Source organism: Anarrhichthys ocellatus, unplaced genomic scaffold (assembly GCF_004355925.1).
Source record: "Anarrhichthys ocellatus isolate YVR2014 unplaced genomic scaffold, GSC_Weel_1.0 scaffold1, whole genome shotgun sequence".
Lineage (NCBI taxonomy): Eukaryota > Metazoa > Chordata > Actinopteri > Perciformes > Anarhichadidae > Anarrhichthys > Anarrhichthys ocellatus.
Window position 1 is genome coordinate 14,791,435 of NW_022280031.1, and position 27,982 is coordinate 14,819,416.

The 27,982-nt window shown below is 39.8% G+C and overlaps 2 protein-coding genes across 4 annotated transcripts; one reads left to right on the forward strand and one right to left on the reverse strand.

Annotated features, from left to right (window-relative positions):
- Positions 1-281: 281 nt before the first annotated feature.
- On the forward strand, positions 282-20,665 carry mitfa (melanocyte inducing transcription factor a). 3 transcript variants are annotated; one of them, XM_031853083.1, is made up of 10 exons: positions 282-331; positions 3,929-4,172; positions 16,664-16,876; positions 16,982-17,077; positions 17,215-17,323; positions 17,738-17,821; positions 18,142-18,198; positions 18,454-18,529; positions 18,741-18,888; positions 19,638-20,665. In XM_031853083.1, the coding sequence occupies exons 1-10, from the start codon at positions 318-320 to the stop codon at positions 20,031-20,033; spliced, it is 1,437 nt and encodes a 478-aa protein (XP_031708943.1). In that variant the 5' UTR covers positions 282-317; the 3' UTR covers positions 20,034-20,665. The 3 variants fall into 3 exon arrangements, with proteins under 3 accessions (XP_031708943.1, XP_031708959.1, XP_031708950.1); XM_031853099.1 differs by lacking the exons at positions 282-331; positions 3,929-4,172 and adding an exon at positions 15,894-15,953; XM_031853090.1 differs by lacking the exons at positions 282-331; positions 3,929-4,172 and adding an exon at positions 15,894-15,953 and having other exon boundaries at positions 16,664-17,077.
- A 2,463-nt stretch (positions 20,666-23,128) lies between these two features.
- Positions 23,129-27,803, reverse strand: eevs (2-epi-5-epi-valiolone synthase). Its single transcript, XM_031855969.1, is given in 6 exon segments — positions 23,129-23,217; positions 23,745-23,997; positions 24,199-24,438; positions 25,365-25,458; positions 25,460-25,990; positions 27,670-27,803. Coding segments are annotated over 6 exon segments (1,341 nt in total).
- Positions 27,804-27,982: the final 179 nt, after the last annotated feature.

Below are 27,982 nucleotides of genomic sequence, written 5' to 3' on the forward strand. Positions count from 1 at the left end.
TTTTAGACTTTTAGCTAAAATATTCTATAATCCATGGCTCAATTGGCTCAGTTCACCAGCAGCAATGAATGGAGATAGTGTGCTAAATAACGGTTCCAGTTGCAGAACGACAGAACTGCTCGTCCTCCTTCCCTAAACCCATATCTCCAATTAAACCACAAAAGCCAAGACATCTGGGACTCGTCATTGTGTCAACTTGCAAGTGAGACATTATTGTGTCACAGCAGGAAGTCCTGACATCCTAGAGCGCTTTAAAAGGACCTAATTCCTCAAACTGCAGCAATCGTGAAGCGGGGACCTTTGAATCACTGACCTACATGAAAATACAAAGGTAAGAAAACCACCTTCATCCTCTGCAGATTCTGTTCCACGTTTTTATTTTTTGTTTTGAGCAGTCGTGCCTCTTCGGTTCATTATAAATGAACTGGACGAGTGTGTTGTGCTTGAGCTTGTAACATTCCCACACCCTAACAATTGGCAACACATGAGCAGTGTGTCTGAGCCACACATGCGCGCTAATAATTTTCTACGGCCTCTTTTAAATGCTGACTGTGGATAATCAGGCTTTCTGTGCCTTCAACACAATGAATAGATGCTTGGAGATAACCATCTTAATTTCCCAAACAGAAGTCAGTGGGACTGATTTTGCTGTAGTCACAATGTCTTTACTCAAAGCGCAACCTTTCAACATGCTATGACAGGATTGACACCGTTAGAGGATCAAAGCGTGTCAAACCCTGCTTGTTCAGGGAAACAATGTGCAGTGAGCAGTCAACAGTATAGTCTACTTACTGAGTTATGCGTATGTGCACCTACGAGTCTGCTAATTGGTGAAACCCTAAAATATTTGGTTTAAATCGGCAGAGGGCTAAATATTTGTTTTTTACAGAGGGCCATGCTGATTTACGTAAAGTAAGCAAAGGGCCACACATTGGACAATATCATGGCATAGAAATGTTGACTTTTATTTTTTTTTATTTACAACTGTATGAGTACTCTGAGGTTACAATGGAAATATGACTTACATAAAACAATCCACTTAAATACAGCATCAACTTTGGAATTGGCCTTTGCATCTTGCCAATTGTCTGGGGCCACTGCACAGTTCATCAATGAAACACATCGCATTATGTTATAAACATGGACACAAGGCTTTACAATGATGTAATATTGACCTTTAGAGTACAGAGCTGCATCACCGCATGACAAAAAAAAAATAAGACACTAATTACGAACAAATACAATGTCATATTCATAAATATATCCATTCATTATTTTCACTACAATCGTTTTATGTTCTGTTATTACTTGGGTAACTATGTGACAGTTTATACTTCACTCAAACTTTAATACCATTGTAGGACAGACATGCATAACTAAATGACAATTAACAATTACTTTGTCCGAATTAATACATAAATTCCGTTTCTCGTTGATTAATTCCTGTAACTGTGTAACTAACCTGTGAGAATGAATTATTACTGTGAGATATTGATGAATTACACCATTAGTCATGGAAAGCTTTTCCATAGCCGTGTAATTTAGCCTGATGGGAACAATAGATACAGTCAACCCTCTTCGCAGGACCATCAAACTCTGGCGTCATGTCCGATGTTGAAATACTCAGCACAGACGACAGATGATCTGTGGCGTGACTTTTCGTAGTTCATCACAGGAAAAGTTAGTTGCCACGCACACACGGGTGGAGCCAAGCAAAGCGAGCGTCCTCTCAGCTCCAGTTCTAATTCAGTCGTAGCAACATCAACAACAAACACAGAGCGTGGAAGGTTTGCGAGAGTAGTGGAGTAGAGTAGAGCACGTTTCTGATATTCCTTTGAGGCCAAATTGAGATGTTGCCCATGTGTGGTTTGGATGTTGTCGATACTTAGTCTTGAGTGCCTAATATATTTCCTGCAGAAGTGAGGAACAAGGTTTAACCACATTGGATATGAGCAGAACATTACCTATTTCTTCTCTTCTTCTTTTTTTTTGGGGCCAGTTTTGCTGAGACTTGTGTCTCCATATATATATATATATATATATTCACTTTCAATGAATATTATTGATGAATATAAATGAAAATAGTCGACACTGCGTGTTTATTAACATCTTTAGGTTTCCAGGGATAAGGGTCATGTTAGGTCACCATCCTGTCAACACACGCATGTATTCTAACTTATTTTGGCCGCTTAAACGTTGAAGACAGGTTCGTTTAAGCGTGCAGCCCCAACAGGTGCAAGACAAACTTGATTGGAACGCACCCTTCTTTGCTTTCTTGCTGAGAGTTGGATGGGAAGATTGATACCTTTCTACTTTCTCTCCATTAAATATAAAGCTACAGCCGGCATAAACCAGGGGAAGACAGCTAGCTTGGATCTGTCCGAAGATTCAAAAAAACAACAACAAAAAACAACCAGCTCCTCTAAAACTCTCTAATAAAGTCTTTATATGTTTCTTTACAAGCACTTTGGAGCAAATAATCAATAGTAAGTGCATGAAACTACTACTCAGGTTACTCTGACTATATGAATCACACCTTTGTCTCAGTCTGGGCTTTTATAGGCTTTAAGTAGGTTAAGTGGCCTAAGTCATGAACAATAATCTTTTTAAGAAACAGGTGCAGATTTCTGTGAACTAATTGAGATATTAGGTAAAAGAAAAAAGATCATTGCGTTGCATTTGGCGATGCTGAAGCGATAGCTACAGACCAGGGCTAGATTTGACATGCCAGCCTAATTAGTGCGATTATCGCACAGCTGCACAGGCTGAGAGGATTTGAAGTGGTTTTATCAAAAGGATCATTTTCCCGGGGAATGCCTCATCCCGACAGCGTGTGCACTGCCAGACGCATTTTCGGTTTGGGATGTGCAGGCTCTGTCCGCTCCAATATGCTGCAAATTTGAAAGGATGAACTCAGCGTATTAATGCGCATGAGTAAAGCTGCGAAGTTATTAGCTGCATTGTGTTTGCCAAGGGGCACAGGTACTGCCTCAGACCTCACAACAGAACCAGTTATTGGAAGTCTAGTGGCACATAATCATACCAGCTTACCCCTAAAGCAAACTCTTGCAGAGCATGGAGGAGAAACCAAATGTAGGCCTAATCTTACCAAACAGATATGGCCACTGATGGTGGGCTAATTAACAGAATTAACGATTGATGTAATGTCTTACATCAAGTTCAGCTGGGGATTTGCCTTTCTTCCCTAACAAAATAGGGGTAAACAGAAAGACACATAATTGCGACTTAAAGCTGCTCCAATCAATATTTGACTGACCAGGATTGTCCAAGCTAGGTGTCCCGACAAATATCAGTAAAAGTCCCAATTGTCCGATGTCACTACCAAATTTTCGCCACAATAAAAATGATAATATTATACCTGCTGTCAGCGCTTACATAGACTCATTGTAACCTAACCAATTCACACACTGTGAGAGTACATTTTTGATTGCACACGGTGGAAATGCCGATATAAAAGATCATATTAGGATGGCAATATACAGTAGCACGCCTATATACACCTGTATATGTGTTTGTCATATCAACTTTAAAGATGTTTGCTCCTGCTGCCCGCAAGTTAATGCACCTTGAACAAGACATGCACTATAAATACAGGTCTGATGTTCTACTTTAATAACTCAATCAGGGCAGGTCATACCACTAAGTGTACTAGACACCATGGTGGTGATGTCTAGCACCCGTCTTTCATATTGCACAACCTCCCTAAAACATAAATGCATCTCCCACCCTCATTCAAAGAACAACAACGTATTCTCAGTAGAAGAATCTCTGAATACCTCACATAGCTCACTGACTCAGCATGGCTCAGAAAAATCCCAAATTGCCTTGCACGGTGTACACACCAGCGTGTTATTTCGCCTGGTCTGTTTAACTCCTCCCTCTCTCTCTTTGCCCTTGGGTGGGCTAGGCTCCTCAGCGCTCCCCCGGACCTTCATGGCCTCTGCAAGAGCCTCCAGAGTTCCCACCCTCTACCGGCCCTGACGTCACATCAGGTCCGGGTTCGAGACCAGCCGCCGTTTGCCCATCGCCAGGGTCAAGAGCGCAGGAAGGACCGGGAGAGGAGGACCTGGGACCTTTCGTACCACGACACCCAAAACACCTCCAGTGTCCATGTCACACGTCCCTGCGGCCGGCTCATGGAAGTTCTGAAGGTAAGCCCGCCAACACACTGGTAAACCTGTAGGAGCGGCAGCCGAGATGTGAAGGGCGACAATATTCTGTATGAGACGTGGTGGTGGATGCTCTCCTGTGGAGCCTTGATTCCACCTATTCTAAACTGGATTCTGCATTTCCAATATCTTTAAATCACAAATTCAACATGATTATGGACTTTAGCTTCAGAAATTCCTCCGTCTGCGTCAGCTCCTGAGACACAAATACAGTTCTCTGAGAGTGGACTGTGTTAAATCCATATGGGGGATTATCTCTTGACAGAATTCCTGTTTCCAGACATTTGGCATACAACACATTTAATCCTATTTGCTCCACTACACTGACATATTTTCATTCCTGGTATGACCAAAGGGATCCCTGAAAACGTGAGAATATAAGATGAGAAAATGTGTTCTGGAAGCGGTAGAACGCTGCCCTTATCCTGCAAATAAAAACTCTAAGATAGCACTATTAGATAATTAAGTGTTTAAGTTTGTCAAAAGTGTCTGTGAGATATATCAGTGGTCTGCATTGGGTTTACAGATTTCCTGTGTTTACGAGGGCGGCGACTTCTAGTATTTCTGCCAATTATCACAGATATGCATGTAATACCATGAAGTCCAATACATTCTGTAAGACAAGTGTGACGTTGCTGCAGTTGTTTGATGGAGCAGTTCTTTTAAGGTCACCACTTGTTGACTTGTCTGTAGTACCATTTTAATCTTTTATTTATCAGTGTGTTTATTGTTAATCCTTTATTTCAGCATGAAAATCACATCCTGCCAGTATCACTTGCCATGTCTTACTATTTTCACGTGGACTTGTGTCTATGTGCAGAACCAGGAAGTTGCTTTGTTGTTTTCATTTAACATTTCACTGTTGTACATTTTGCTGTTTGTTTTTTTTATGTGCATGGCAATATTTTCTGTTCAGCAAGTTGTTCTTAAAAAGATGGGTGTGCTTGATAAAGAAAAGTATTTGTGAGAACAATTCTCTCATACTGTATTGTTTTGATGGTGAGTCCAGACAGCGATCCTAGTTTCCTGGGCAAATACGTCTTGACAGTTTGAACCTGACCTGTCTGTGGATTATCAAAGACCCCCCCAAAGCTGTGCAGGCAAGGCAAAATTAGCTTAGAAGTACCAGGCAGAGCTGCTGGACCATGAAAGTGAAAACATAAAGCTCAGATGGGGTTGTCCAAAAGGGGAGGGGGACCCTTAATTAGCCAGGTTACCTCTGACCCCAGTGAGAATGAAGTGAAAAAAAAACTAGTTCAGGGATCAAGACAAAGGCTTTACCACACACTCAACTCATAAGTCAGCAACAAGTGATCGTTGGAGTCCTGGGATCATTTAAGAAAAGTAGTCTCTTGTAGTGCAAGATAATCTAAAGCCACAGTAGCCAAGTTCCGAATATGTTTTGCCACATTTTTACAGAATAATGTATTGATTTAAAGCGGTTATTATCGCTATTTTTACAAAAACAATATATCAAATGACAACGTGAAAGGTATTTCTGGTAGTGATTAATCTACAGAGAGTTATCATCTGAATGTGCAGCTCCCATCGGCTTTATGGAGATCTGTAGTTACTTTTAAGCTCATTGTTTAGCTGTCTGACCCATAACTTTAACGTTTTGGTTCACTCTCACCGCTCTCATAGTTTTCAGAGAAAAAGCTCTATAAACCCACTGTACACTACCAGCTTAATGTATCCTCACATGGTTCGTATGATATCCTACCAAGATGTACTCATTTTCCGGGCGTTTTCCTACGAAAGCCTGCAACACGTGTTTAAAATCTGTTCGTTAGTACGCTCTTTTTAAAATAAACTTTACAGGAAACTAGGAAAACTAGTTACGAATGCTGGATGAGACCAGTCTGACCTGCTCAGCAGCAAACGGCAGACAGACACGTTTAAAGACTAGCTGGTGAACATAGTTGAGCATATTTCCCTCAGGAGTTGAGACCAAAAACCGAGCTAAAAAGTGTGTGAATATTGGACATCATGACGTAGCCAGAAACACAACTCCAAATGAATGATGGAAATAAGCAACGGTTCAACTCTAAAAGTTCACCATATCAATTTAGACGTTTAAAGAGCTGATGAGTTCTTCTACGGGACACATGCTTCCTCAAACATTGTCCAATAACAAACAGGCCTATGTAGAAACATTAATAGAGATACAGTAACTCATAGGAAGGACAATGTGCTCTCTTTCTGTTTTCAAAGTCTTCAACTGCCGTTCAAAACGCGTCCGAGCTTCAAACAAGCCTCCCAAGACGAATCGGATATGTTTGACATTGTAAAACTAAACAATGAGGCATTTACCAGGTCAGCTGAGTGTTCTCTTCTTGTGTTCAAGTACGCAAGGCACACTTGCCTCTCTCTCTCGCTAACAGACCTCGGTCCGGCTTCTTCACATTGCCGTCATGGTATTCAAGAGGAGGAGAGACAAGGTCCTGCTTTAATCCAGGCTCTCTTGAGCGTCAACAGGTGCTACTTTACACATATAGTTAAATAGTGAAACAAGGCCTTTAAAGATGTTAAATTCACTCAAATATGAAGAGACGGTGTGATTCAGAAATGTAACTACATCAAAGTGGGCTTTCTACATACGGTAGCTAATTTGAACGAGGACTACCCTCTAACATTTAACTATTGGCTTGAGATCGCACTTTATGCACTGGGACCTTCTTTGAGCTTTAAGTTTCATCACCACAGCTAAGTGTTCTTGCCTGCGGGCTGTAACTGTTCTCCTCAGAATTGAGTTGTGCCTACATTTGTGCGTTCTTGATTTTATCAAAGCTGTTATGACTGTTAGAGCTTCACTAGAGGTAATGTCTTCAGCAGTGAATGGGGCAGTAAAAGAAATCTTCAATCAGACCTAAACAGGCAAAAGCTGTTGTGCAGTATATCAACTGGAACTTCAATGATGTCCTTTACGGTCCTTGTGCGTACTTTTGTAACACTGGCAGTATGTACAGTAGTTAAAGGTGATACATTTGTTCATTGTCAACATGGCTTAGCTGGCTGCTCACAGCACAAACAGTTCACACAACAGTGCTAAGAGTGTTGGGGAACCTGTTGTCCCTGATATCATACAACAGATGACAGGAAGTGATTGCAGGGCTGCATATGTAATCTCCTGAGATACGGAGTAAGCTACTGTCTTGTTTCTATATTTGCGGTTCTGCTTACTGTGTGTACACAGTATTAGTCTTCTGACTCCTAAAAGCATGGAGCATAGAATTGATCTATCCGCCAAATTTTCCTCCTTAATTTTATTTTTTTGAAAAGAAATGAATCAAAGACAGTTATTTCATGGCACAGAACAGCCCTGACTTTTAAAAAATCACCAGATTCATCTCCACGTGCAGTCGTTCGTGGCTTACACTGACCTTTTCCTCAAACTCCAGGCACATTGAGCTGAATAAGGCTACGTCTTCGTGCTCTTTGATTTTCGGTACTACATTCTGAGGTCTCAAACTTGCCTAAGAGAGCCTTTTGTTTCATAAACTCATCAGACTATACCTAGAGCTCTTGTCTAGTAGCCAGTAGATTCTTCAAGATAAGGTTTTCAGAAAGGTTTAAAATCCACCGCAAGAATTTTTTTAGCAGTTTGCCTCTTAAGAGGTTAATGAAACAATTGTATTTTATTTTGTAACGCTGCACTTCATCTTTAGAACATGGTAGTGCTGCACTGGGTGATATATGTCCTCGCTGTTTGACGTGAACACACATTAGTATCTCTACAGTTTCACACTGTTAGAGCAAGCTTAGTCCATTGCATAGCCCCTCATCGGGCACCATAACAAGGTTCCGTGCGTTTATTTTGCTGCTAAATTAAGCTCCATTGTTTGTCACGTTAGCAAGTTCGTGTTCCTAATCCCACACAGACTGGACAATGCGCCTCATTGTTGGAGTCGGATGTTAAACATACTGTAGCCGCAGGGTAAGAAGCAGAGAAGACATCTCTTTGTTCCAGGCTCCTCTTCTTGATTGGGTGGCATGCCTCTGCTGTAGCTGCCATTTGCTCCACCGAGTTGTTACTAAGGGCATCAGGCAAGAGAGCAGAATCTACAGGCGATGGCAGAACTCAGCTCATCCAGTAGTTGTTCAACTAAATATCCCTCCTATCATCACAGCCTCGATGTTACATGTTGACAACCAGCTCATAGATCAGTCTCCTAATTCCTTCACTCTCCCTTGCCTCACCCCTTTTGGGATCCACTTGTAAAATGGAAGCGCTAGGGAACACTGTTATTAAATTCTCCCCCCCCCCCCCCCTACCGGTCACTGCTACATCGTCTGCCTCCACCCCAACCAAGCACATTTAGCCCGGCTGGCCAGACTGATAAGGCCAGTAAGGTCCCCAAAAGTTTGCCTTATCAGCCTCTGATTTTAGGGATATCTGTATGGAAGTATATTGACAACAAAAAATTGAGAGAGCACTAAACAGATTTGAGCGCTATCTTTGAAAGCTGACTGGCGCAGACTTGTAAAATCCGGCAACAGGGATGTTCAAAGCTACTTGCACTCACTTTTAGCCAGTCTGAATCCCCTTAGCGCAAACTGGGACAGTGCCATTTTTTAACCAACTGATGGGGAGAAAGAGAAGTATTTTGGTGTCTATTATCCTACAAATCTAAATGCAATAAAAAAAGACAAAAAAACGCACGTCTATAAAATTAGTTTTTTTTCTTTTGAAAGAGATCACTGATCCAGATTACAGCAGCCCAGCAGCAGCATTGTGAACTAGTTAAAGGCTTATATTATCCAAGAATCAGTGGTTGATGCAATAGTCAAGTCAAAAGAAGATTAAAGCATGAATGACTTGGTCAGAACGTGAAAGCATTGGTTTGATTTTGGAGATAGTTCTTATTTAAAGGGATTGGACAGGTTTTTTGAATTGTTGTTTGAAGCTTAAATGTGGTGGCTCTTGGCTTTGTGTTAAGGGACCAAGGCCATTTTCAATGAGACTGAGAGGATTTGGGGGACTGAACAATATGATTTCTGATTTAGAGTTATTGAGTTGAAGAAAATCTTGTATCATTCAACGGTTGATTTCACAAAGACGGCCTAAAAGAGCAGCTAAGCTTCTTGGGTCATCATGTCTCAAGGGAAGATATATCTGTGTGTTGTCTGCGTGGCAATGAAAAGATACGGTGCGACGTTAGATGATTTGACCAAGTTGGACCTAAAATTGAATGTTGTGGTACACCATTGGTAATGCGAGTTGTAGAGGATGAGTTACCTATGGTGACCACGTGGGTTCTTTCTAAAAGGTAGAGAATAAAACCAAGTAAGTGCATCGTCCTTGATGCCAACCAAGCTTTTAATACATTTGTTTAAAATGGCATAATTTACTGTGTCAAAGCAGCACTTATGTTTAAAATAATTTAAAAAAGAAACCTCTTCCTGTCGGCTGCTAAAAGGTCATTAGTTACCTTGAGGAGGGCGGTTTGTGTGATATGTCAAGCTCTAAAACCTGACTGAAACTTCTCAAAGATGTTATTATGACACACAGAAACTGAAAATGGGGTTGAAACCAATCTTCTAAAAGTTTTGTTAAAAATGTAAATTATGAGATTATCCTATTTTTGCTATGAACAGAGGGGTTAAGATTAGGTTTCATAGAAAGAATTTGGACCACAGCATGTTTAAAAGTTGCTAAAGAGCTTTTAATAATTGTAAAATGTCAGGGGGAGTTGGTAGCAATTCAATTACTGTAAATACAATTCTGGGGTTAGAGTGGTTTTCTAAAATGAAGTTTGAGATGAAGGACGTTTTTTACCTGCTGTTTGATAAATCTTCATTGCAGTTTTCAAAGCATGTAAACCTGCTTTTTGCCCATTTTCATTATGTTTTCCTAATTTCTGTCTTTAATTCCTGGGTGGTTTCATTAAGCCAGGTTGTTCAGATCCAAGACATTCTGACTGGTGTGATTAAAAAGGGAGTCCAGCTCCTCTGTGTTATAAAGTGGATTAAAGGCAGTTAAAGGAGCAGCAGCAAAAAGCTTGAAAACTTGCCAACGGACAAGTGAACTAGGTAGTTGAGATAAAACCACATTGAATAAAACTGCTTTGCTATCTGACGCAGTTGTTTGTACTCAGGGCCTCTCTACAAAACCAGAGCAAGGGTGTGACCTTTTCAATGTGTGGGCTTTTATAATTTCCCAAGTGAGGTTATTAAAAAGAAAATCAAGAATATGCATAAAATCTGCCACAAAAGTGAATAATTGTTACAGAGAAACTCATTCGAACTATAATGAGATAAACATTTATGAATGAGGCTTATTGTCACTTCTGAGATGAATACTGACCTCATAAAACTAATGAGGCTGACATGGTTGGATTTACTCTGATCTGAAACAACTCCATGTGGGATTCAAAAAAACCTAGTTCAAAGAAAAATGAAAAAATGTTGTTGACATTTTTTTCCTCACGCAGCCTTCAACCTGAATCTAATGACACTGACATCTGGTTGTGGGTGTGTACTGTTGCAGCTTGCTTGAAATACTGTTGGTGAGCAACATGTTGAGGAAACTTGAGAGAACAGACTCCCAAATCAACCGAAACTACTTGGTTATGTTAAGGAATAGATCGTGGTTTGAGTTAAATAAGTACTGTATGTTAGTTACGTTGTCTTCGTAGGCCAAGGCAAGTATTTACTCAATGACACTGATAAAAGGTTTTCTACCGGGTTGTTTTAATTTGTTCATAAATAATTGCCAGGGCCCATTCGACCCTCTACTCACATTAGAGGAACTTAATTGAGGTTTTTGGCTACAAAAGCTGATCTTTTTATTGATCAGCTTCCCTAAACCTAAACCAGACCTAGGCATTATACGGCCCCCGGGCCATACCCGGCCCTTTGGCTGTCGCTGACCGGCCCGTGGGACGTCAATGGGAAATTAGGAATAAAACGTAAATAAGTGTACATCATGCACGGAATACAGCTGCATTGCTTTTATTTTGAAGGCGATTGTTGCTGTTTTTTTTCTCAATTTACGTACGTTTTAACCCCTTAAAAATGTCAGCCTATGTTTAAAAAAAAGAGTGTAGAGCTTTTAGCAAAACATGGACTACTAAGTATGACCTTCCCTAACAAGATGCCGAAAAACATGTTCACGCCTTAATTTCAAGCAGATTAGATTACTCTGATGCTCTCTTCACCGGTGTTACAAATTAATAAAATGAATTAATAAAATGAATAACAATTAATTCGTAAATCTTAACTAGAAGAAGAAAGAGAGAGTATATCACCCCAGTTTTAGTAAAGCTGCACTGGCCCACTGCATCTTTTAGGACTGATTTTAAAGTTATTTTACTTGTTAAGGCTCTTAATGGTTTTGGAGCGGCCTACATGACTAATTCATTAGTCTGCTGTTTTTAAGAAACAGAAATAAGAAAATTGGCAGCTCATCCTTTTTTACTATGCACCAAAACGATGGAATTCCCTACCCAAGGCTATAACAGATGCAAGCATTTTAAAAACCACAACTGAAAACTTATTTATTCAGCATTGCCTTGAACAATCACTCTTCCTTAGTTTTAGTCTTTTACACGTTTTTTTTATTCTGACGCCTTCCTTTGTTTTGGTGCTTGGTTTCATCTTGCGGTATTTGCATGTTTTAATCTGTGTTTATTCATTCTCTTGTTTCCTCAATTTGTTTATTGAGCACTTTGAACTACTCCTGTATGAAAAGTGCTGTATGAGTAAAGTTTATCATTATCATTATTACAGTGCCGATTGAAGAATCAAATTTGCAGTTATAGTTATTATCGTTATAGTTATAGAAATGCTAAAGTTAAACTCGGAGGTCTGAGATTGGATAACACAGTCATGAGTTAAGGAATCGCTTCCGTAGGACAAGCAGTCAGGATATTTTACTGTAATGCGGCCCCTGGTTTATGGTTCTCCGTCACATATTATTTATTGTGTGTTATATACGTTTTACTGATTTGCATTGCACTTTTTTGTGACTTAAAAGCAAAGATTTAGCTTTTAGTACACACTCAATTTGTAGCATCCTGCTTTCACAGAAATGCCCCCAAGTGTAGCTGGTTACCAAAGACGTAAGAAACAGAGTAGAGCTATGAGATATGAATGGATCTGATTCTTCAGTGGTCAACGAGTGACGACTATCTCTACAAATGTTACTGGTCCTCAAGGCGTCTAAAACATGGGCCCACGTGCTCTCCTTGAGAAGGTAATAAACCTCTGTCTCACAATGAATAACGTGAGAGCTCGGCTTGCTGTAGGGTGAAATGAAATACATCCCTTGTTGATAGTTCCTTCTCAACCCAAAGGTTTTTTCTAAAGGAAAAGGCCACACTGCGGAGGGGAGACAAAGAAAAGCTCTACTATGTGTTTACAAAGAGCGCTTTCTCTGTTTTTTTTTTATCATACAGGGCTCTGTCCAGCCAGAGGGCACATGTGTTTGTGTTCACCTCTCCAGCTCCGAGTGAGTTTGCTCTGTGCTCAAGCAGCGTAACACGAGATGCAGACGCAGGCGTTTGCATGAATTAGCTGCTCGGCTGGTGAAGCAGCTTAATTCCTTGGCGGACCGTTTGAATCTAGGTATCGGTAACTATTCAACTTCATGATTAGATAAGCTTTCAAGTCAGTGCAAAAACATTTTCTACTGTGTTTGCTTTGCTTGCAGCATACTCTCATCATCATCAGTGGTGACAAAATGTAAATTGAAGTCAAGCCAATTTTTATTTATATAGCTCAGTATCACAAAGTTGCCTCAGGGGGTGGTGTAAATAAATGATGCTTCCCTAGGAGCAAAACATTTGAAGTAGTTCAGTGCATTATTAATACGCAGCACTGTGGCATTAGACTCAACAGTTAAATCGTTGTTAAAATTGTAAAGTAATTTGGCGTGACGTCGATGTTATTCCTCTCTGGAGTGTTAGTGTTAGCCTAAAAAGCTACAAATATTTGTTTTGGTGGCACAAAAGCGTACAAACAAGTAATCCAATGCAGCTATGACACAACAAATCAGTCATTATGAATAAAATCCACATAATATTTTCAATAAACACAGATTACGGGGACGATTTCTAAATGGCCATTGTCTCTTTTTACCCTTAAATGCAACTTGTAGCCGACAGAAAAATAATTTGAGACTTTTTTTATTTAAGAGCCCAAAACTTGAATCAAAAGTTCACATGTTTCAATAGCAGACGTTATTGCCGATTGTGTGTCTTTGACCAAGACATTGACCCATGGTTCTGGAGAGGACTACCAACTGAATGTCCAAAATGGAAATTGTATAATTGGTTTAGTTCATGCTTGATTAACCCCCCTTTTGCTCCCATATTACTCCTAAACGTGATTTCTTTCCCCCCATTTCATGTGATAAATAGAAACATTTAAAATTTCTAGGAAGTAAGAAAGCTGTAGAATACTTGCTAACGTTTGCCCACATTAAGGACACGGTTGCACGTGCGCAAAATTTGCATCTTCGTATGGTCTGGAGTTGAAATTTGGTGAACTTTATTATCGCAGCCTCAATCAATAGAATATGAAAGATATGTTTGTGGTTGACCCCACTTGCCACTAGCTGTATTCAGCACAAATTTATTGCCTCAATCACATGCATTGAGTGTGAATGTACCACAACACAATATGTACAACAACAGTTTGTGTCATCTGGGGTATTCTCAAAAAAAGGATTACTCGACATGAGCAGCAGATACAAGCCATCAAGGACCTGTTCCAAGCCAGTGTTGGGAAAGGATAAATCAATACGTATACAATACAATACAGTATGTATAACAAACGGCAAACAATACAAAAATGTTGTGCCTTCACAAATGACAAAAATATGACCTAAATCCACCTGCAATAAGAAGATATAATGAATACAGTGTTACGTTATATGATTTACTCAGGACTAACTAATTTATTAGTCATTGTGCCTTTTGCAGCTTTTAAAAAGCTTTTATTGACTTTTAAAAAGGAACCGTATGATTCGATGGGTAATGATCCCAGCCTGTTTACAACAGTGCCACAGTTCCACCATGCATCTGTGACTGTGGCTTCTTTCACAAGTTAATCACCACACATTTGGGCCTCTTCCAGTGCACCATTGAGTGTTCTGCCTTGATCCAACTGATCCACAAAATGCTATAAAAAGTTAGAAGTGCCTGGAAAACCTATAAAGGGAGGCGTCCAGGGGGTACCCTGATCAGATGCCCCATTCACCTCCGCCTGCTTTCGACATGAAGGAGCTCTACTCCGAGCTCCCTCCTGATATCTGAGCTCCTTAGAGCGCGGAGACTCACTCCCAAAGGGAAGGGCGCGATCTATCGTTATTCCGGCATTCAACTATGGCCCCAGATTAGGAGGTACTAATTCTCATCCTGACCTTTTCCTATCTTTTACTGTCTAATTTTTCTACTACATACCTCGGTTGTAACGATTTGATTCACTGTTGCCTTCTATCAGCTAGCTGCCTGGCCAATCTCCTCTGACATCTGCCATCAACAAGGAATTCTCGGAAACTGTCGCTCACCCCATATTTTATCTTTTTTAACTATTCTTTGTAAATTCTAGAGATAATTGTGCATTGTGGATTTGCAGCCGGTAATTTGCATCAACCTTTTCCCCCGATTATGATGCTTGGTTTGAACTTTAGCAGCTTGTCTTGAACATGTCTAAATGCATTGAATTGAGGGAAAATATGTGTATATACCAAGATGCACTGCGTTATCCTGCCGTCACTATTGTTGTCGTCAACATGTCTGCTCATTCTATGACCACACTGAACAAAGCTGAGTAATTGCAAATGCATATATAAATACTAGACACCTTAAAGATGAGGTGTGCCGAAAATCCTTGTGTTTATGTTAACATAACTTAATAACCTACTGATTAGGAGTGTTGATGCAGCCATCCTCTCTTTTAGATGCAGCCAGGAAGTAAACAGCTCTGGTCATGTGACCATTTATACTTAACATGTGACACTGCACATACGTATCTAATTTAGACCCTTTATTATTTCAATATGTCCTGGAAATGCATGGATACATCATTCAGGAACATTTTTAGAACCTTATAACTGAAAACGTGTTTTCCAATGGGATACTAGGGTTGATATCCAACGCTTTCTAGTACAGTGAGAGCGGATAGGCTGGACAAACGCTTATCTGAATACTTAAATACAATACCTTACTGTTAAGCCTGAAAATCAAGCCGTTCACCTTCTTTACCCTGCAAATGTGACTGCATAGCAACTGTGACGGTAAAATTTAATTCACACCCAATCCCAAAAATTCACAATAAATTCATGATTTAATACGGCTAGTTTGTTGTGAAACAATGGTGTCAATTGTGTTCCCTCTGCTCAGAACAAATAATGTTTTATACCAGACGAGCAGAACTAAAGATTAAACGTTAGTTAGCCTTGAGCAAGCTTCAAGTCGCAGGCTACTGGCCAATCAGTAAAAAGACTCCTTTGTGAGCCGTAGGTGGTGACGTCAAATGGGCTCTATAAAGACAAAATTCATAGTTAAACTGGAACAACATAGCAGTGGGAGGATAAGTCTCAGTGTCCTCCTCCATTCCTTAACTTGCATAACTAATGAGCCGTAAACTTTGGATAAATTAAGCAGGACTCGCCACTGCTCTCAGATTTGCAGATGCTAGCTTGCTGTTCACAGTGTAGGCGAAGAAGATAAAGGGATTATTTACTGTATGTAGATTAATTTTATCAATTGCTACTCAAATAACATGTTGGAAATGCTTGAATACAGCCATTATCAGGTGAGGGGTTGATTTTTTTGTCTTTGCTATTATTTTGAGAAAAAAAATAGATAAAAAGAATCTAAAGATGAAGCTATTATCTAATTATTCTGCTGTGGTTGAAATGGTATTTATGTTGACAGTATGTGCTGTTAAAGACTGTGTTATTATCCCTCTCTAGATAGTTATCAACACTTGCTGAACACAGTACAGAACAGTTAACACTACAGAAACTTAACAGTATAACAGAAAAGCTAATAAATGCTAAATTGTTTTTATACTGCTGCGTGAGTTGTTTAGGTGCAGCTTAAACTTAAACTGGTCATAGATCATGTGACACAACTGCACTGGACCACAGTGTCCTCTGTGTGGAGAGTGTTTGTCTCGAGTATGTAAAATCGGCCTGTAGCAGGGTGAATGATGCTGATAAAATGATCTGCACTGCTATATCTGAATTGTAATGTAAGGAGAAAAAACGCCTGCTTTTAAAATGTTGTTTTCGGGCTCATTGGTCGGCATTATACATTAGATTAGTAGTTCTACTGCAACACAGCACGACTCCTTGTGGTTACTTTCTAAGACAAGCTTATTATTTGGATTTAAAACAGTAGTATTCCCCGTTGTTTGCGATCCTTAATCCTTGCTTTCCTAAGTATAAAAATCATACAGTAGACTTGATAAAAGAATGGAAAAATCCCAGGGAGTAATGTTTCCGTCCTGCTCACGTATAGGTGCAGTCCCACCTGGACAACCCCACCAAGTACCACATCCAGCCGTCTCAGCGGCAGCAGGTGAGGCAGTATCTGTCCACCACCCTGGGTGGCAAAGCCGGCAGCCAGTGCCCCAGCCAGCCCCCCGAGCACGGCATGCCGCCCGGGCACGGCAGCAGTGCCCCCAACAGTCCCATGGCCCTGCTCACCCTCAGCTCCAACTGTGAGAAAGAGGTACGCCCCCCCCCCCCCCCCCCCCCCCCGCTGCTTGATTTCATTACATTCAGATACTCAAATAAACTGTGGTTATTGAACGGAATGTGCTCTTTTGCCCCACAGATGGATGATGTCATTGATGATATTATTAGCTTGGAGTCGAGTTACAATGAAGAGGTTCTTGGGCTTATGGACCCGGGACTCCAAATGAACAACCCGGTAAATGTTCAAGATAAAAGAATATACTGCTTTTTGTAAATATGACTGTAAAATCTCTGTAGTACATCTGTCTTTGAATTTAATTTGAATACAATGCGTAGCTTTGCTTTTAATGTCATGTTTCTAATACTCTGTAGCTCCCTGTGTCTGGAAACCTTCTCGATGTGTACGGCAACCAAGGACTTCCACTCCCCGGCCTCGCGATCAGCAACTCCTGTCCACCCAACATTAAGAGAGAATACTCAGGTAAATTACTGACAAATCTCTTTCACACACATAGTCAGTGTTTATTCTGTTTACCGTCCTCAAATGTCATTTGGCTCGAATCCAGCTGTGAACAATACGATGAGTGCTGTACATTCAGACTGTGAAGTCATTTGATTATCAATTTAGTACATTTTTCCGTGACTAATATCTGACTCTCAGCAAGTAAATCCCCATTCGATCTGGTAGTGAAATCTGATCAAAGTGCACACTGAGAAAAGTTTGTTAATTCTACCTATCTAAGATCTGATATTATACTGTGAATTATTTGTTTAAAGGGGAAATCAACACATTTTTGATGTATAAATATGACTGTAGGCCAATGTCTGTATTGTGTGCAATTTGGAAATGCACAATATACTATTAAGTCAACTGTTTGCCAAATAATTACTCCAGCTCCTGGCATGAAGCAAGTACTGGACAAGTCTGATTCCTGTAGCATGTATGAAAACTATCAAAGGCAAGAGGGCTTTCCAGTAGGTAAGCAAAGCAAAATGAAGAAAGTGAAAAAGATTTGTAAACTGTAAAAGCTGTTTTCCATCAGATTTTCAGAAACCAAATACAAATCAACTGTAATTATCTTGCTAATTAACATTATTTTAACTTTATTTCACATGGAAATTATTTGTTATTGGCTGTGATTATCCAGGATATCGTCAAATGTTCTAGTAGACAAAAGCATATTTACTATATAAAGATATTAACATGAAATTCCATTCATTTTGTTCTTGTTACCCATTGAATTTAAACAATGACGTTTTCTCAAAGCACTAACATTCATGTTTCTCTTTGCTTCACAGAGGCTGAAGTCCGTGCTCTTGCTAAGGAGAGACAGAAAAAAGACAACCACAACTTAAGTGAGTCAATCAATACATCGGAATGATTGTCTCAGTGGTTACGTGATGTAATTACAGCAAAATGGCAACTTATAGTGTGAGATACCAGACATTTCAGAGGTTTTCTATGAAATACTATTTCCAACTTTTTTTGCAGATATTAGTGGGTTTTTTATTTGTATTTCCAAGTTTTCTTTATTCATTTTATGGGCTTTAATTAAACTTTCAAAGACGAGGCTGCCGTACTTACTGTTTCTTCTATTTGACAAATTCTAGTTGAACGAAGACGGAGATTCAACATCAACGATCGCATCAAAGAACTGGGAACCTTGATACCCAAGTCAAACGATCCGTGAGTGTATGCTTTGCATGAATTTGTGCATATGGATGCATGTGCTACCCGTCTATCTGTCTATTCATTAGCTTTATTTTTAACATCCTCTTCATACGTCCATAAAGTTGAATGACTCATATGCTCAGAGGGGCTTCATAGAACCCTGTGGTGTTTTGGTCAGCCAGTCAGCTGACTCTGAATGTAGACATCTGTCTCCTGTATACCCCAGAGACATGCGCTGGAATAAGGGAACCATTCTGAAAGCCTCAGTGGACTATATCAGGAGGCTACAGCGGGAGCAGCAGAGAGCCAAGGAGATTGAGTGCAGACAGAGGAAGGTGGAGCATGCAAACCGCCATCTGATGCTACGTATACAGGTGGGTCATTTGTCTTTGGTGGAGCAAAAAGTACAGTAAACTGAGCACAGTTGTGTTCCTCTGTTCATTGTTATAATTTTGTATAATGTAGTATCACCATCGGGTCAACATTTCAATTTATTTAATATTTCTATGCACGTTTAGTGCTAATGTTAGCATGCTAACACACACAAGTTTTGTTCAAAATCGCATTCTAAAGTGCTGCATACAATCAGTATGTACTGCATAATGGCTACTAAATGAACGATTAGGTATGATTTTACCAGCAGACTGTTCACACTGAAGTATTCTCAAGGCCCGTTTCAAGGGGCCAGCCAGCGGCTCCTTCACATCTCTAAAAAGAAATTTGCTAACAGGAGTTATCTGGATCTAAACTGTTACTTTCTCTCAAGAAAGCATATTCAAACTTAATAAAGTGACATATTTACAGCTTGGTGGGGCAGCTGAGTAAGTGCAGTAAGCTCGTACTCAGAAATCTGGGTAGTTCTCGCATACACAACATAACTAACATGCTAGCATACTACATACTTAATTGTACATTATACTTAGTTTGAATAGTATGAGTAGTACGTTAGTATGCGATTTCGAATACAGCCTAAGATGAGCATTGTCTCAGTGAGCATGTTAGCATGCTGACGTTAGCATTTAGCTCAAAGGACTCACAGAGCTTCTAGCATTGCAGATGAAAATCTACTACTGTAGTAGTATGTTCATGAAATCATGTTTTCTTTATATCTATAATCCTCTAGGAGTTGGAAATCCAGGCCCGTGCCCATGGTCTTACATTGGTGTCCTCTTCATCTGTCTGCACATCGGATTTGATCGGCCGAGCCATTAAACAGGAGCCCACCCTCGGCGACTGCCCCGTGGAGCTCTACCAACATAGCTCGGGCCCAGGCATGTCCCCTCCGACCACGCTGGACCTCAACGACGGCACCATCACCTTCGACCAGATTCCTGCAGACTGCGGGGACTCTGGTCCCTATGGAACCTCCAGGACCTGTAACATGAAGGATTTGGTAAGGGACACCCTGTCGCCGATGTCCCCAAGTGATCCCCTGCTGTCCTCGATGTCCCCGGAAGGCTCCAACGCTAGCAGCCTCCACAGTTCCAGCTCGAGTATGGAGGAAAAGGATGACTGTTAGCAAACCAGAATATATATCATCCCGTCAGTAAGGCACTCACCTAAAAGTGAATGTAAAGGTATCCACACGACTAAGTGGATCAACTCTATTACAAACTCTATTTTCATCTTGATTCCTTATATTTTTCTCATACTTTTTGCCAATTCATTGTTGAACTCTAATGTTCAAAATACTGTACACATGTAACTGATGTATTTCTGTTCCTCGATTGTACAATGTTGTAAAATTATTTTGATCTTGATGCTGTATAGATGGACAGTTATATTAGACAAATATTTAGGCTGCAAGGTGTCAAATATGACGACAATCTGTCACCGACTGGTCAACTTAATGACTTCACTGTTTATTATTGTCTTTTAGTAAAACTAGGGTTTCCATATTTGACCCAAAATATGCTTTGTATTGAACTGAACATATATATGTGAAAATCTATTGGTAGTTAAGCACAAAATGTTTATTGTAATGGTAAAAAAAAAAATCAAATACTCTCAGAATATTAGATTTCGACCTCGGTGAATCTAACAGTGGTAAACCTCGGATGGTTCCATTGCAAAAAAATGCACAAAACACCAAAAGCTATTTAAATATTTAAGGATCAAGTACCAAATATCATTGCATACTAGGAAGTGTTTCTAAATATATTTATTTATATTCTTTTTTTTACCCAATGTTTGTAATATATTCTGAAGAAATCAAATCAAAACAGAAATATTATTGATGTTAATATTAGTTTACTATTATTATATTATTATTTTTAATGAGAGCTGATTTTGTTTTGTTTGTTATTTGAATTCATAACGGATCACAAATACGTTATTTATCTTTTCCTATTCTAACGTGATTTATGTACACATTTTGATACTAAAGGCAAATGATAAGTAGTCTATGACAATATTGGGTAAATATAGGGTACAATGACCTCATATTGATAATGTACCACCGTATTTTTTAAACTGCGGGTACAAAAATAAAATTAGTTTTTGGTCCACAGATGACAGAAGCACTACATACATTATACCTGGCTTGTAACACCTAAAGAAGTCCTCACAGTATACATCATAATACTTTCTTCATAATGAATGTGAAAAAAACATTTATAAATAAATAGACTAAAATGTGGTTGAAATTTTAACAAGGGCTTACAGCAGCCTTTGCCCAAAATGTATCAACTATTCATTCATTCATACTATTCATCATTATCTTGCATAACTCTGAGGAGATGTATACAGAGGGGACTCTTCTTTTTTTAAGTTTGGACCAAAATGGCTGACACCATTTGAGATGTTTTTGCTAATGTTTCTTATCTCTTGCCAATATTGTAAATAAATAAAACAAGATGCTGGTATGTTGTATATAGTGCCAATGTTGTATGTGTGATACATGCATTGATCTATTTACCTGTTGGTATTTATATTACATTTGTTGTGCAGAATGCAGTATATAAGAGTGTCAAACTTTTGGTTTTGGTTACTTTGCTGTCATGTATTTAACACATTTAAACATTGTAAATAAAATGTATTCTTGAAAATATATACCACACTGTGACAGGACACGCTTTCTCAGCAAGAGACAATGTAACAAAAGAAGTTTGTTTTAATTTTTCTTATTATTTACTTACTCTTCAGTCTAGAAGAATGCAACAGAGATTTCAGCAATGGTCTGGTGACCTGTCATTGTGTGCTGAGACAGGCTGCAGCCACAGGGGACAGGAACAGCGACTGGATGGATGATGTACAGAGTATGGTCTCTGCAGGGGAGGTAAAGTTAATATATAGACTTTATTGCAACATAAATCACAGAATATGAACAGTGCCCCATCGTGGCTTCCTTAATGTCCTATCATTATAATTACTTTTGCAATTGAAGTTTTCCTCTTTTTGACGCATTCAAATGGTTGTAATGTCATATTCTAGCCTCTCTTTTTTCCAAAATATCCTACCTATCCTATACTTTATATAGCATCATATTTGGAATTGTTGTAAGTTCGAACAATAAAACTTATATTAAGTTTTAAGTTTAAAGCAAAAAATGTAGCAACCTTATTAGTTGTATGACTTTCTCCATCTCATCTCCCCAAGGGGGAATTTAAGAAGGGATAGTGGAGGATGGTTCACTGTCACCGGACACCTTTGCAAAGAGAGATACTTAACCGGAATCAGGAACACTGTGTTAAAAGTTAAAGCTCAGGCTTGTTAGCCCCTGCTGCAGGCTTTTTTTGAAAGGTTATTCAATCAACAGCAGTTGGACAGCTAGCTGGATTTAAGGGGCTGCGCACCATTTTAAGAGTTTGTAGAAAACAGCTGGAATGTTAGTCTGACTCTCATTTGTGAGCAGTGGCATTTGCCCGGTTGTTCAAAAGCTGGAATAAAGCAAGTAAGTAAAATTTATTTATAAAGCGCTTTTTACATACATAAGTCACAAAGTGCTTAACAGGGCAGAATTACAAACATAAAAAAACACAATGTGACCATAGGGCCAATCATTTCCGTACACACAGAAAATACAAAATAAATTAATGCTGACAGGATGTACCATTGAAATAAAGTACATGAAAGTAGGGAGGATGTCAAGAATATTTGAATCTGCTATATTACTAAAACACGTACACACGGTTTGATAATTGAAATAAAATCTTTAATGAGGGTGATGACAAATATACTTGAGAGACATAATAAGTGAATAGTTGATAAGCTGCTTGTTAAATTGCTAGCTGGTTAAAAAAACATCTCTTACTCTAATGTGATTGGGGTGTTTTACAACCCTTTGAAATTCATTTGCACGGCCGGCAGCATCTGATATTGTGACTATTTGCTGATAAGGGTTGAACACATGTTGGACAGGTGCCTGTAGCACTGCTACTATGGTTAAAGTATCTATCTCTCTATCTATCTATCTATCTATCTATCTATCTAACCCACATTTAGCCCTTGTTGCCATAAAGTGAAAATACAGGCAGTGAATGCTATCAACTTAAGTGCAGTTTCTTTTCCCAAACAATTTGAAGATTGACTAGAGTACAAAACCAGAATTGGATTTGATACACCTTCCTAAAAACAGATTGATCGGATGTAGCTGTGGTATGCGCAGGTTCAGAGTCAGTTGCTGTCAGAGGAACCACTGAGCTCATCGCACCATTTCACGAAAGCTTTGTGCAGGATCTCACAAGATGTGTCATTATAAATGTCTGTAATGAAAGAAAGGAGAACAAAGAAAAATGCTTTAAATATAGCATAAATATATTACATGAAGTCTGAATAACATAAGAACTAGCTCATACTACTCTAAAAGCAATAAGTTGGTTGTCCTGTAGACAATACGAGCTGATCTGGTGCCTGTTTTTAGGGTGAAAACACACCAGCAGTACTTCTTTCATGTTTAGGCAAGTATTAGTTCTTAGTTAAAGTGAGGGATTACCATCATAGTTGAAGACAAGACCTCTGTTTCTATTGTGGAGGGGAAGACTTTGGCACTTAGCGTGCTAATGCGGGCTGACCTAGCAAACTATTGTGGCATGCTACTGCCTGTACGTTAGCTAGCATGTTGCACAGTAGTTCGCCATAAGTAGCCCCATAAGTAGTTGCTATGTCACCAAGCTTCCAGCACTACCTATTTTGCAAGGACACGCTGACTTGTGCTGTATTCTAGGCTTCACAGGCACCAAGAGCTTTGACTTCCTGGTTTCTCATGAGTAACAGTTTAAGTGATCCTTACCCGCTTCCCCAAGACCAACAGGCAGAGGCATTCTGACCAGGCATCCGGAATGCTTCAGCCTATCCTGCAGAGACTTCTGTATGAGCTCCATGGTGAACGCCTCGTGCCAGACGGGCAGCGCCAGGCCCACCATGCAGCTGATGATCCGTTGCTTTTCGTCCTCTGTCAAAAGACCACGCTCCTTGGACACGTAAACCATGTACGACATATCAATGTTCACTGCCTCACCATGCAGCAGAGATGGGAGAACTTTCTGTATTCAAAAGAGAGAGACAAAGATAATGTGAGCATGTGGATATTTGTCACCAAAAAGGAATGAACACCGTCTACAATCTCACGAGTGTTATGGACTCACATAGAATCATATACATACTATATATCCAATATACTTTATGAATAATTGACTGTATGGAATTTAAGTGTTTAGCTATGTTTGCCATGAGGGATCAATTACCATTTCTAATGCTGGGCTAATAAGGTGGCCAAAGTCCACCAGTCTGTTCAGGTCATCCTGCCAAAGGTTTGGGGCCAGCTCCTCCAGCATGGTTACAATGGCTATACGAGTTGCTTGTGATGCAGCCTGTAAGCAGTTGTGGCCGTACACGCTGTTGTCAGCCTAGAATTTAGTGTCCAATAGCATGCGGCCGTGTGTCTCAAGAAGCTCAAAGAGGCCTCTGTGTTTCATCAAGGCCATCTGCAAGAGCGCAAAGAAAACTCCAATGAGCAGTTCAAACACGAAAAACAAAAATAGGCTACTGCACATACAGTAAATGACTTCATTTCTCAGAGCCAATAAGCATCAAGCTACTATTTCTGCTACTGTCAATGTAGTTGGAAACTTCCCTTCGGTGACTCATGTACTGTAAATGGCATGTGTAAAACTGTCAACACATTCTCACGCCCAAACTGTCGAATACCAACTCTTGATCAGTGGCCCTATACCCTTTAAACTAAAATGCTGTAGTTTCCCGTCGAGTGGCAGTTTTGGACGGGGCAGGGAGTGCGCGTCAATTTCCACTTGTTTATTTTCAAAAATAAATTCCAACACGAGTTTAATTTCTTTATAGGTTTACTTGAGCAACAAAACTAGTTGATTAAGTTCAGGAAAAGATTGTGGTTTGGGTTTAAAATAAGTAAGTCAACCCTGGGTTTTACTGGCGACATGAATAGCAGTCTCCTGGTTGAGAGTCCTGTTTTTGTTTGACCCGTCCAACTTGTTTGTCCCCCTGCCCACTCTGAGTGGACTTTCACACTCTTTAAACTATATAACTTAGCTGCTCTGACCGTCTTATAATGATGCCGATGACTTTAGGGAGTTAGACGCCCGGAGCATCCAGTTCGCTAAAGGGTGCGTCGGTATCAGTTGGGTGTGAAAATGCATTGGAAACTTCTTCAACTGAACTATAATACCAGGTGCACTTCAACACACCCTTACAGTCAGGAACCTACCACTTTGTACTTGCTGTCGCACTTGCACAATTAAAATGTTAATAATAATAGCATTTACATTGTAAAGCACGTCATGGTATAAGCTGATGATCACGTTGATACTGGAATTGTCATTCTTTGGTTTGTATCAACTTTAAGGTAAACATTCCACATCCAGGGACTTTAACGTACCTTTAACATCTCTGCCAGCCCGTTGGAGATGCGACGTCGTGGAACAGTTTGTATGAAGGACAGGTCAAGGAAGGCTGCGGCTGGTGGAATGTAGCTTGTTCTTGCAATTTGCAAAGTTAACCCCTGTATTTGCTCCCGCGCTGGCATCGATGTAGGAGATCAGTGTGGTTGGGACCCTGATGTAAGGGGTGCGTCTTCTGTAGAGTGAGGCAGCCAGGCCCACTATATCCAGGCACACCCCGCCACCAATGGCAATGATGGGCTCTGTGCGGCGGTCAAGGGAGAAGTTGTTGACCTCCTCTAGGATCTTCAAGGCCATTGTCATGGATTTGTTCTCCTCAGTGGTAGGTAGACACAAGATCTTGTACACAACATTGTTGGCCTCTAAATATTCAGTTAGCTTGGCACCGTAGATTTTGTAGACTTCCTGGTCAACGACCACGAAGCGTTTGATTGGCTTGTTTGATTTTTGAATGTCTTCCAGCTGCTGCGGATCGGTGATGTGGCCCAGCAGGAGGGTGTCGTTGCTTGGGTCCAGCAAGTGCCGGGTCTCAGTCACCTTGTAAGTAAAGATGATGGGGCTGACCACTGTCCAACTGGTGCCCTGTTCTGTGATGCTCTCATAGCTTTCACACAAAACACATAAACAACAATATGTATTATAATGATATGGGTTACAGTTATTGTAGATGGGTTTTTTTCATATTCTTTTTTCTGTTTCTGTCAATATATTGCACTTCATACACTCCAGTTCATTAGCTCAAACTAATGCAGTTTAATACAAAAGCCTTCAACACACTGATGTTACTATAATTGTGAAAAAGATGCACAGGATGTATCATTTACTATTTCTGAAGACAAAACAGACGTTAGCGCCTCCGAGACTCCTTGTCCCTGTTTTAGCTGGAAGCAAGCAGCAGAATAAACAAGTTATATTCTTCTCTCAAACTCACAGAATAAGGAGGTCAACAGTGCTTTCATAATAGATTACTTTATTTCTGATAGTGCAGTACTTTTGGAGATTTCCACCCAATCCCTTTGCGTTATTTTTTAACACAAATTAAATGCACACCATGTGTAGATTGCCATCTTCTCCCTTGCAGTAGTTGCAAAGGTATTTAGGTCATATACCCAACACAACTTGGGTTGGTTCATGGCAAAAACTAGTTCTCCCCCAACTCCTACACGTGACCCTAATGTTGTAAAAGTGTTAAGTTGATTGACAGCTAATTTAGTTTCCCTAACGACTGGTAGTTTTCCGTATCTGTCAAATTGACAAACTAGCTTCTTGTGAAAATGAGAAGACCTTCAAGTCAAATTCCAAACTCAGTGATATACCCGAGGCAATCTATCTTAAATTGACACAAACTCATCACTGAACCATCAGACCATCAGAATATACCCGGATTCCAGAGAAGCACAACTTGACCGCTTGTTTGACCACATGATGATTAATTGATTTATTGGTAGCATTCAGCAACATATCCCAATTGGCCTTTTATATATATGTGTTCAAATAAAGGTGATGCATTTCTACTCACTAGTACAGCGGTAGATACAATGCAATTTGGCTGAAATAAGGACAATGGAATTGGAATGCTTTTTGAAAGAAAATAATTATGAATGTGATGTAGAATGATGTACTGTACTGTGCAAACAATGATTGGTGCAAAACCTCTCAAGGTCAGAAGTCAAGGATGGTTGGCATTACACAGACTGTGACATTGACTCTGGCGACCCCAGTTCAAAGGTTATCTCCTACCAGATTAATTAGTTGCCACAAAGTCAACTTTCCTTTCCTTAACTACAACCATAACTTTTTCCTAACCTTAACTAAATAGTTCAGTTGCACAACAATACTGTAACTGCTTTTCCCCCCAAACCCCACCCTACGACATCACAAGAGCTCGAAGTAGAGATATGTTAAATATGTGATGAATAAAAACTTGAAATAAAAGATTGCTAAAGCAATACATTTTAATCTCTACATCTTGATTCCTGAATAGACTGCAATACACTTTGACCTCAGTTTCCTGACTCCATGTTGCATGAAATAGGTTTTATTTCAAATGTAACATGTTCACACAAATTTACATAAAATATTTTACACTGACTATAATCATACACGTCATACACGTTGAGACATGCTTGTCATTGAGCAACCACATTTCCTGATCATCACGGAAACTACGTTGCCGTATGCCAGACAGTACTATTAGGCCAATAAATATAAAACAACAAAGAGGATACTTGTGTCATACTTTTTTTTTAATCAAATAATGCTAAAGATTACTGTTATACTCACATTTTTGCAGCAGAGACGCAGCCAGCAGTGACCTTCTTTCCCAGTTTACACTTCCAGGCACTTGTGACACGCACTAAACTAAACTCAGTTTTCTTTTCTTTGGTATCATTCCCTTTAAGATGAACCTTTCCCATTATCGTGGTGGTGAGTTTACCTTAGAAGGGGTGAACAGAGTTAGCCACAGCCTTAATGTGAATCCCTCGACAGGACTCTTTAAATAGAGTACGACATTTAGAGGATGGCCCGTGGCAAAGGGAAGAGCATCGCCATTCTATAGGCTTCCCACGTGTTCATCGTTATACAATAGTTTTGT

Excerpts from the sequence above, each read along its gene's own strand:
- mitfa (XM_031853083.1), top strand. Across the intron at positions 16,877-16,981 it reads GCTCCAACTGTGAGAAAGAG|ATGGATGATGTCATTGATGA; the intron begins GTACGCCCCCCC and ends TTTGCCCCACAG. Across the intron at positions 18,889-19,637 it reads ATCTGATGCTACGTATACAG|GAGTTGGAAATCCAGGCCCG; the intron begins GTGGGTCATTTG and ends ATAATCCTCTAG.